This window comes from Carassius carassius, chromosome 18 (assembly GCF_963082965.1).
Source record: "Carassius carassius chromosome 18, fCarCar2.1, whole genome shotgun sequence".
NCBI lineage: Eukaryota > Metazoa > Chordata > Actinopteri > Cypriniformes > Cyprinidae > Carassius > Carassius carassius.
Genome location: NC_081772.1, coordinates 9138232 through 9149815, shown reverse-complemented (window position 1 = coordinate 9149815; position 11584 = coordinate 9138232). Strand labels below are relative to the sequence as shown.

Here is an 11584-nt window from a genome sequence, read left to right as displayed (position 1 = left end):
CTTTCTTGTACACTATTGTACTTGATTTTTGATTTTAATGATTTGCTAAAGACTGGATTGTGCCACTGAGAATTTCATTGGAACTCTATTACAAAGACAATAAAGTAATTATATATATATATATATATATATATATATATATATATATATATATATAAACTATAGTATTCAACTAAATACGTTGATAAATAAGGTGGGGTTATAAAAATACAATTAATAAGGGTGATATTTAGAAAGGTCATTATATGGTTTATACGTGTATTTACATAAATCATACAAGAAGACGAAGAAGAAGGATGCATTTACATTTGTAATGCTCAATAAGTGAATTCAAAATGGCAATAAATCATCTTGAATTCACGAGCGAAAAGTCGTAAGCATCTAGAAGGGTCATTACGGTTGAACACGCCCAGTTTCCTCGATGCTGCTTCATTGGGAGGGGTCTAGCACCCAAGGCGCCATTGCATTGTTTTGCCGGTGGACAGACGCGGAATCATCGCGGCTGTGCGCAATTCAGAGAAGCAAAAAGTCCGTCGGCTCTCACTGGATTGCAATATTCTAACTATCGAATCTGTTAGTTTTTTTTATAGTCCATCTACGCTAAAACGACAACATGAGTGAAATCAACGTAAAAAAGCTTAAGGTGAACGAGTTGAAGGACGAGCTGAAGAAGCGCCAGCTTTCCGACAAGGGATTGAAGGCCGAGCTTATGGAGCGGCTGCAGGCCGCGCTCGATGCAGAGGCCCAGGCCGAAGAAGAAGAAGCTGCCGCGGTAGAAGCACCCGAAGAAAACGAGGCCGAGGGAAACAGTGTTGCAGTCGAAAAAGAAGGCATTGGTGAAGAGGAGCCGGAGGGCGAAAGCATGGAGGCCGAGGAGCAAAATGGAGAAGGGGGTGATGCCGCTGTTGTGGGTGATGGTCAGGACGATGAAATGGGCGAGGAGGATGGAGACGCCGGCGTTGAAATGGACAAAGCCCTCGATGAAGAAGAAGAGGAGGATGACGAAGACGACGAGATCATAGACAGAATCGACGATGAAGATGGTGAGCCTGAATCTCATCCATTAGAGGGTGAGTTTTGTTTTGCGCTGAAACGCCGGGAGTATCGTGTTCACGTGGGGGTTGAAGCCGGTGAGATCATCGTTTAGCATATGTGGCTAAAGGCTAACCGGTGCCTATTGTGTAACGTTAAACCGCTAACGTCCTAATCCGGTCGGTTTCAGTTTTACGTACGCGCTAGATTGTGGTTTAGCGTTTTAATTGAGTTAGTGAGTTCAGGATTTTGAGTGTTTATTTTGTTTTAAGCCGTGTTAGCAAAGCTAGTCTAAACACCCGCGCGGGCCTTTTGTCTTAAGGAGCTTGTTGCTATTGTTGATATTTTGTCACGGTTAAAGGTATATTTTAGACTCTAATCTACAATTAACGCATTTCTATGCTCTATCGCGTTGTTTTGGTCGGTTTAGCTAGTTTCAGAAACCGCGAATTGGCTCGCGAGAGAATGGCCTCGCTGCATGCGATGATGCAGGTCGCCCTCGCGTGGACGTTGCTATGCAGAAAACCTTACGGCAGACAATGAACAAGTGCGGGGTATAGTGAAATGAAACCATTCTCAGCGGGTGATAGGGTTAGGAGTGCTATAAAATGGCGAAAAATTATAAAGCAACGAAAGAAAGGGACATTTATTAGTTTCGGTTCAGGTTGCTAGAAGGCGCCATCTACTTCCGTGCAAGGTGGTCAGTTCAGGATACTGCGTGTTGACGGTGTTCGCAGTTTATTTGTTGTTAAAGATGTGAGCATTGTCTGGTAAGTCAGCTACAGTAGGCTAAATGTGTATATATAAAAATACTTATTTGATTTTGTCTGTGAATGCATTACATTTTAGAGAAAAACACTTTAAAACAATCAAAATTAATTGCACCCACCCTCGTTTTTGTCTGGTCTGCTTTATTATCAGATCAATGCTTGCGGTTTAAATCCCGAATGCCATAATGACATAACCAAGCCAAATATTCTGTCTGATCAGAGGTGGTCGGTTCATTTTGTAACTCTGGTTTAGTCCGAGCCCTCCTGTCGTGTGGGCCACCCTTAAAACCAAGGTCCAACACGTCCGGGCATTTCATTACTGTTTGTTTTATTTTCAAAGGGGATGCGGACAAAGACATCAGTGCTGATCAGAAGAATAAGAAGGGTGTTAAGAGACGCCGGGAGGAACATGGAAGGGGCTACTTTGAATTTATTGAAGAAAGCAAATACAGCCGGTAAGGATGGGAGCAATGGCCTTCATTATCCCCGAAGTGCCACTTTTAATATATATATTATATATTGGCTTTAAGTGCCAATGCCTTACCTAGAGAAAACGACCCTCATCTACCTCTTAACTAAAGTAAAACTTTGTTGAGGGTGATTCCTGGCTAATACAAAACACCTTACCTTCAGTAAGATCATGAAACAACACTTCAAAGAGTGCTCTGATGGAAAAACAGTATATGTTGTTGTTAAACACACACACTCACACTGTTGTCAGGCTGACTGTATGCGCATGGGGCGAAATCAGGCAGCGAACAAAGCAATGACGATAGCACGAGATGCGGCTTCTGTCACGACAGGGGAGGGCCAGTGACGTAGAGTTTATATCGAAAAGTGTATCATGGCGTAATGGGGCGATTAAGTAATGGTAATGTAGCAAATTGTTGTTTAAATCTTTAGACGTTCCTTCGTTGTTTGTATTTTTTGTTTCCCTTTGCTTTAATTCTGAAAGGTTAAATGTTTTATTTTACTGTTTATTTTTATATTGTAACGATGCTTTTATGCATTTGGAAAAACTATAAGGAACTGTAATAATTTTTCCTTTTAAAGTCTGTTTCTTTCGTGGTCAGCAGGTAAGTACAAACATTTGCAGTTCTTCACATTGCATAAAGAAAAGGAAATATGTTTACATCTGTAATGCATGTTCTTTCTCCAAGTGTGTGGTGATCAATTGCTGATTGAATACATTTATTGATTTTCTGGCTTTTCTGCTGCTCACCTATAGTGAACCAGTGTTTGGGTAAAAAACAAAAATGTCTCAGTCTGTTTATATTCTTTATTGAAGAAAAATGTATAGGCCTATATATATATATATATATATATATTTAATGTATTGGAATTCCAAAAGTAAGATCTTAAGCATGAAAGTCCCCAACTATTATTTGAACCAAAAAAATTGTAGCAATATCTGTACCAGTTAGTAATGACGTTGATTGACTGGTTTATTGGGGGGGTATCCCGGGCAGGGTCGTCACTTGAATTTATGTGGCCTAATGGTGCATTCACACCAGATGCGAATGATGCATTAAGCGCAAGTGATTTTACATGTTAAGTCAATGCAAAGACACAAGTAAACATCCTGCGACGCACGCGAATGAGGCGGTGCGAATTGACAGACGCTAAATTGAGTTTTTCGGGTGGTTTGACACGCAAAACGCATAATTCGCGCAAAACAAGCGAGTTGAAAAGTCGGAACTTTGGCAAAATATTTGCGCCGCGTTAACCAATCAGGAGCTTGCTCTAGTAGTGATGTGAGGCCTAAAAAAAAATTTGTTTGGTTCCACACATTTAAAATCAGCGCGCGTGTGTAAAACTGCCACTGGAGAAACCAATGACCGACCAATGACCTCAACAGACAACCAACCGGAACCAAACTTTTTTTTTTTTTTAGGCCTGATTACGATGTAGCAAGCTGAGGCAAAATCCGAAACAACAATGGAGGAATTATATTTTGTTTAACCACAAAAGAGACATCAGAGACAGCGGCAAATATCAGAAGGACTAGACGAGTCGAGACTGCTTTCGTCGTTAACATGAGCACTGAGCTCCCGCTGATCGTCTCTGAAATCGGTGAAACACATTTTTTAATGGGTGCTGTCTTTTATAAATAAACTGCATATTTGAATTTAAAACAACTACATTTTCACCTTAAATACTTTTAAAACTACATTTCATGACACGATAACAGTAATATTTTGAAAATTATCAGAATAAATGGTGGCTGAAATCACAATGCTGCGTAAACTCAACTGGCATAAGCCCCTCCCATGACACAAATTCGCATTTGTTGTGAAGTGAGTTTCACGCACGAATGCAGCGAGTAAACTCAAAATGTTCAAGTGTCCAACTACGCGACAATAGCGTGATTTAGTCGCGCAAGTCGCATCTGATGTGAACGCCCCATGACAGAACATTTATAATGGTGGCAACCCTCATACACTAAGACTTGTAAAGACTTTTTTTAATGGCCCCCCTCATTATGAGGTGTGAGATGACATCTGTAACATGCTATTGGTTACTTCAGAAAGCAATTTGACAAGATTAAACCTCCAGATGTCTCTTAAAACTATTGAGAGTTTGTGCTGTATATAGAAAACATTAACTGATTTTAGTGTCTGTGTAAGCAAGAATAGGCCGAAACTTTAGATTCCAGAAAGATCTGCATGTAGATATAAATATATAAATATCCTGAGACCTTTTCAAACCATGACCCAATAAATAAGAAAGTGCAACAGTTTCGTAGCACAACATTGATGCTTTCTATTTCACCAACAAGTTTTCTTCCAGGCTTCATCGTGGGGTAAACTGGTAAGCAATGATGGCAAATTTTGCATTCACAATTGTGAATTCACAAAACAGTATGAGATGTTTTAAGCAGCCATTGTAAGGTAATGTAAATCAACTAGGGATGTAACGATTCACTCAACTCACAATTTGATTCACGATTTGATTGTTTTTTACAAAATGAGATTTAAGACAAATTATAAATGTATCCATTTATTATTGCTTAGACAAGATACTGCACATTTCTTTGTGAAATTGAAATACACTTTACACACTATAATAATACACTATAATAATTAGAGGCAGGCAACCACTGCATTTTAATCATGAGCCAAAGAAAGATGCTGCATACATGCAACAAGTGCAATTTTTAATCTAAATGAAATTGTATGATTTCGAAATTTGAAGCAAAAACAGAATGATTAGACTTCAGTTTTGTGAAACTATACAGACAAATATCATCATGAAACCGAAACAGCGGACAAACTGAATAAGGCACAGATTCACTCTCTGCACTCTTTTCCACTGTAAACGTTGCAGTTACTGAGGAAAGATGAAAGGGAAAAATACCGTCTGAACTTTTCCACTCAGACATACATTCATATAAACTCCTACCCTTAATTGAATCCAGATTTGTTTAGCATCTCAACCGATTTGAATCGTCACATATATGAATCGATTCTCAACAGGCTCGCGGTTAATGGACCTTTTTCACATTTCCGGGTTTCTCTGGAGCAGAAGTCATCATAATTGGGTTAAATTGAAGAGCAGTCAATGGGAGGGTACCACAAATATATTTTTTGCATTCCCATATGCTCAAATAGCAAAAGGAAAAACTCTACTATAGTGTTTTCATGACTTTCAATGTACGGAAGAAATTGAGTCTGAAAACGGCAGTCAGATGAGAGAACAATATCAAATTTACCATCCCTCCCGTAGACGCTGCATTAGAAACACCCTCGCATTAACTGTTTGTTTTTTTTGTAATTTGATGCAACGGTTATATACAAATATTAGTGTTCTGAATGTACAAAACAAAACTTTTGAGGATTTACGATGCTGATGAATGTTAAACATCACCGTCTTGTATAAAGGGTCCATCGTTACATCCCTAAAATCAACTGTTGACGCTGCTATGACTATGAAGAAGGACCTCACCTGGACATCCCATCACAGTCCTGCTTCACTCATGGGATTAATGGCTTATAAACTCTATTTCAGGTCCAAGTCTCCCCTGCCACCTTTGGAGGAAGAAGATGAAGAGTTTGATGACACCCTGGTCTGCCTGGATCCCTGTAAGTGTTTTATATGTTAAGAAGCATGCCGGCCAATTAAGTGTCTCTTGGACTGAAACGTATTTATTCACAATGTTTCCGTAGACAATTGTGACCTTAACTTCAAAGTCTCCCGGGACAGATACAGCACCTCCTCTCTTACCATGGAGAGTTTCGCTTACCTTTGGGCGGGTGGCCGTGCCTCATATGGTCTAAACCAAGGCAAAGCCTGCTTTGAAATTAAGGTGACTACTACAGCATATTTAGGCAAACTGATGAAAAAAAGTGATGAATTGTGATTTATAATTTGTCTCATGTATATTCAGATCACTGAGAAAATTCCAGTCAAGCATTTAAACAGCAAAAACATGGACTTCCATGATGTCCATGTTGGCTGGTCCCTGGCTAATGGAAGTCTTTTGCTGGGTAAGTTTATATTAACATGTCTATGTTACCACAGTAATTTATTGCACAGCCATATTTCATCTCCTAAAAATCAATATATGACGTATTAATGTTTTAGGTGAGGAGGAGCATTCCTATTCCTATTCAAGCAAAGGGAAGAAGACATCAAACTGTGTGACTGAAGACTATGGGGAGAATTTCGATGAAAATGATGTCATCGGCTGTTTTATTGTAAGTCCTTCCTCTCACAAAATAATTGTATTTTTTTCTGTTAGCTTGCATATTCTAATGCACTTTGGTTTTCCTTTATCTTGCATAGAATTTTGAAGCTGATGAAGTGGAGATTTCCTATTCCAAAAATGGCAAGGACCTTGGTGTGGCTTTCAAGGTCAATAAGGAGTCCTTGGCCGGACAAAGTCTGTTCCCCCATGTTCTTTGCCACAACTGTGCGGTTGAGTTCAATTTCGGTCAGATGGAGACACCATTCTTCCCTCAGTTGGAGGGCTTCAGTTTCCTGCAGCAAGTTCCTGTGGATTTGCGTGTCAGAGGACCTAAGGGACCTGAGACCAAGAAAGATTGCGAGGTACTTTTTCCCACTTTTTTTTTTTTTTTTTTTTTTTTTTTCCTATTTATAAATCTTGAAACATGAATATACACTATGGTTCAAGAAGTTTTGTTTGAAACCAGTACTTATAGAATGTAAGATTATAAATTTAATCTATTTCAATTACGGTACATGCTGTATTTTTGAACTTCCTATTCAACAAAGATATTAAGGAGATTGACTGTTTTCAACGTTAATATAAGATGATTGTTGAGCACCAAATCAGCATAATAGAATGATTTCTGAAGGATCTAGTGACACTGAAGACTGGAGTAGTGGCTGATGACAGTTCTGCTTTGCAATCACAGCAATTTAGATTTTAAAATATATTAAAATAGAAATTGTAAAATCAATTTAATGCAGCCTTGCTGAGCATAAGAGACTTCATTTGAAAAAATGTTATGGCCCCCAAACTTTTGAACAGAATTGTATTTAACCTATGAACCTATAAACATTCATGACATATGTGGGGAAAAAAAACATGAAAATGGTTAACTTCTTTTTTTTGTTGTGGTTGCATGCATTGACTTTATTGTGGTCACTATGTTGGTTTCAAGGTGATCGTCATGGTCGGCCTTCCTGGATCTGGGAAAACTGCTTGGGTAAATAAACATGTTGAAGAGAACCCTGGGAAGTACAATGTCCTCGGCACCAACACCATCTTGGAAAAGATGATGGTGAGAAACATACTTCTTAAAAACTTTAAAAAAATCTTGTCTTATTTTCTTGTCTAATCTCACTTTTTGGACTTGCAGATTAACAGCATTAAGAGGCAAAACAAAGACACAGCGAAACTCTCAGCCATCTCTCAGCGTGCTCCGTTGTTCCTGGGCAAGTTTATTGAAATTGCTGCCCGCAAAAAGAGAAACTACATCTTGGATCAGACAAACGTGTCTGCACCAGCCCAGAGAAGGAAGATGTGTCTGTTTGCTGGCTTCCAACGCCAAGCTGTAGTGGTTTTCCCCACTGATGAGGCCTTCAAGGAGAGAACACAGAAGAAAGCAGAAACTGATGGCAAAGATGTACCCGAGCATGCCGTTCTGAAAATGAAAGGTAAGACATGATGTCATTTCACCACTGCACCTCTAGATTTCCTTGCAGTCCAAAACTGCATAGTTTAAATCAGTGGTTCGCAAACCACGTTCCTGGAGGCTCCGTAATGCACATTTTGCATCTGTCCTTTGTCTGACACCCCTTTTTCAGGTCTTGGAGTCTCTACCAATGTTCTGATGATCTAAATCAGGTGTGTTTGATTTAAGTAGACCTGGAAAACATGCAGTGTTGGGGGGCCTTCAGGACTGTGGTTGGGAACCACTGGTTAAAATGAATTAAAAAACAACCTGGCACAAAGTAGGAACATCAGGAATACAAAAGTTTGTTTTTACCTGCAGGTATCTACACGTTGCCAGAGGTAGGAGACTGCTTCTCTGAGGTCAAATATGTGGAACTGCAGAAGGAGGAGGCTGTCAAGCTCTTGGAGCAGTACAAGGAAGAGAGTAAGAGTGCTTTGCCACCTGAAAAGAAACCCAACCAAGGCACCGTGACCCCCAAAAAAGGAGGTGGACGAGGTAAAGGGCCTAGGACCCAGTTCGGTAGGGGTGGTGGTCCAGGCCCACGTGGAGGTAGAGGTGGATTCCAGGCCCGTGGAAACTTCAGAGGATGTAAGTCACTTTTTATTTTTCTACTTTTTTGTAAACTGTAATGCTTAATTTAGACTGAGAATTTTCTCATTTTTTAGTACCAGTACCACATCGTGGTTTTAATCGTCACCCACGCGGTGGCTACATGCCACCACCACCACCACCACCTGTCTTCCGAGGAGGGTTCCATAGCCGAGGTGGAGCTGGTGGGATGCACAACCGGGGAATGGTCCCCAGGGGTGGGCACATGAGAGGCGGCAGAGGTGGAATGGGTCGCGGAGGGCCTGCAAACAGAGGTAACATGCACCGCGGTGGAGGACAAGGCAGACCCAATAACAGAGGACACTTCCAGCAGGTTAGTATGTCTTTTGTGACTACACTACTGCTGAAAGGTTTGGGGTTGGTAAGATTTTTTTTTTTTATGCTTTTGAAAAGTGTCTCTTACTTACAAGACTTAAGATTTATTTGAACAAAAATAGAGTAAAAACTGTAATAGTGAAATATTATTAACGCTTAAAATAATGTACATATATATATATATTTTTTTAATTTAAATGTAATTTATTCCTGTGATGAATCGTGAGATGTCACAGCACAAAAAACTCTTGCTGACCCCAGACTGTTGAATGGTAGTGAAACCTCAATTTGACTTGGACTTGGAGAATAATTCTGAATTTTCACATTGTTAGAAGTTCCGTGGCAGAGGAGGCCATCAGCAGAATCGTGGTGGTTTTGGAAACAAAAACGGATCTTTTGCCCAAGCCTTCAACCAGAGTTGGCAACAAGGGGTAAGAACAGCTATTATGTCCCATTGAGAAAGCTAATATTTAATAGGGTCACAGATAAGCCATACATTGTATAAACTTCCAATGAGAAATCTAACTTATTCAAAAAAATTAGATTGTGTCTGTGATTTCCAAAGTATTATATATGAAACCAAATTGTAGTCCATCTGACTGATGAAACTTTCTTTGACCCTTTAGTTCTGGAACCAGAAGCCATGGAATCAACAGTACCACCCAGGATATTACTAAATGCGCATTTGTATTAAAGACTCATGGCCTCTTGTGCACTGAAATGCACAGCCACTGAATAACCATCCACTTTTATGGTCCTTGTTTATTATTTTTTTTTAAAGGAAGTCCATTTTTAAATAAGAGAAGCAAGTGGCAAACAAACATTCCGCCTACTGAAGTGAACAGTCTACGTTCTACATAGATGTGTGCTTGCTTCACAAATGTATTTCCTCCTCCTTTTATTTTGTGTCACAGCTTTGATATTGTTATATCAGGAATCCCAGCACTTGTCTTGTGCAAGGGATGCTTTGAATTTCAGGGTTGTGAATTTTATTCTGTAAAATGTCATTTTTACTCAATGTAAATTATTATTTTTCAGGGTTTTTCTTTTGCGTGTGTGTGTAAGAGTTATAGTGTTTAAGAATCCCTGTCAACGTTAATCTTTTAGAATCTTTTGACAATAATCATTAATATTTACGTAACATCTCTGCCCTTCATGTTCAGTGAAGGAGTGAACATATTGTCCTCTATTTACTTCTTATAGATCCAAGTTTTTCTTTGTTAGCCCCAGACTGTAACGGTTACATCATATGTTTGCAATAAATGATGTGCTTGCTTTTCTACGACATTTTATGGCTTTTGACTGATATCTTGAAAAACCCATTTCAAAGAGCCTTTGAATGGCAATCAGATCTGTCTCTAAATTCAGGACCATCAGACTCTACTTCATTGTCTTGTTCTTGTAGGGCGTACACTGGAAATATTTTTAAATCAGTTTAGCCAGTTACTTTGATTTGTTTCTTTTGCACTGCATAATTTTATGCATTTGTGTCATCTTAAGAAACCAAGAGAAGCCACAGTGAAACATACGCTTATCTGCAGGGGCGCTGCACAAGATCCCGGGCCCTATGCATTGGTAGTCCGAAGGGGCCCGACATCCAACCCCCCCCCCCCCCCCCCCCCCCCCCCCGAAATTATATATTCAAGACTTTTCAAGGGCCCTCTCTTCCTTTGGGGCCCTGGTAATCAGTACTGGTTTTACCCCCAGTCCGACGCCCCTGTTCATCTGAAGTTAAGCACTTGATTTTGCTTATTGATTTACACAATTCAGCAAAGCTTTGTTGATGTATAGCTTCATTATAAAAACTGCACTAAACTTGCTAGTACTGTTCATTCTGATTAACATTTTATAGCAACACTTTTTAAAATGGCTTAGCGAAATATTTAATGCAACCTTTTTTAGTTTTAACTGAGTAACCGCTACATTGATCTATGTAATATTGCAAATAACTTGTTTCAGGTGTACATTTAAAATTACATTATACAACAATATTTAGACCATTTTACAAGAAATGTCCTAAAAGGTTTCCTTTGGGATTAATTTGTCAAATGGTGGCCTTGACAGCGGTTTTAGATATAACAGCCAGCAAATAAGCAAGTTCTCTTATGTTAAATTCTCAGATGCATTACTAATGTTACATGGAGAGAGCTGTGAAATACTGGCGAGTCGACTGGATTTACTAACCGATAAGGATTTTCTCGAATTGCATCACCTGCTTATTGATACTCATCTTTGAAACCACAATAATATCACATACACCCCATAATCCCATCAGTGAGAAATCCTGATTTTCATCTGTCCAGGCCCTTGATTTGTCTGAATTAATCCATTTCTTATAAAGCGCCAACTGGCCAAAGAAAAAGGGCAGCTATTTTTTACTTAAAATTGGTGTATTTTATCATGATGCAATAGTTGAAGTGGAATATTTTAACTATATACCATTTAAATTGATGTAAAAGTAACTTATTTCAGGAAGCATTGTTTTTTTCTGTAAATTATTTCCAGTGGGATAATGGTTTTTAATAGAATGTGGTTTTTAACTGGATAGCATGGCATAAGAGATTTGTGATGATACTGTTTTACTACACAGACATTGCTTGTGCAAAATACGATATTTTGAGGATGAAAAATGTATTTACTAAACTGTACTATAAATGTGGCATTGTGTGTTCTTGAGAGATTGCAGGTGGGATGTTGTTTGTATTTTGGCTTTGA

General features: G+C 39.1%; 1 protein-coding gene across 2 annotated transcripts; it reads left to right on the top strand.

The window, feature by feature from the left end:
- Nucleotides 1-435: 435 nt before the first annotated feature.
- On the top strand, nt 436-10156 carry LOC132092292 (heterogeneous nuclear ribonucleoprotein U-like). 2 transcript variants are annotated; one of them, XM_059498464.1, is made up of 13 exons: nt 436-1070; nt 2143-2257; nt 5811-5884; nt 5969-6108; nt 6190-6289; nt 6387-6499; nt 6588-6851; nt 7430-7549; nt 7628-7925; nt 8264-8533; nt 8611-8867; nt 9202-9300; nt 9496-10156. In XM_059498464.1, the coding sequence occupies exons 1-13, from the start codon at nt 614-616 to the stop codon at nt 9544-9546; spliced, it is 2358 nt and encodes a 785-aa protein (XP_059354447.1). In that variant the 5' UTR covers nt 436-613; the 3' UTR covers nt 9547-10156. The 2 variants fall into 2 exon arrangements, with proteins under 2 accessions (XP_059354447.1, XP_059354448.1); XM_059498465.1 differs by having other exon boundaries at nt 438-1043.
- The last annotated feature ends 1428 nt before the right edge of the window (nt 10157-11584 follow it).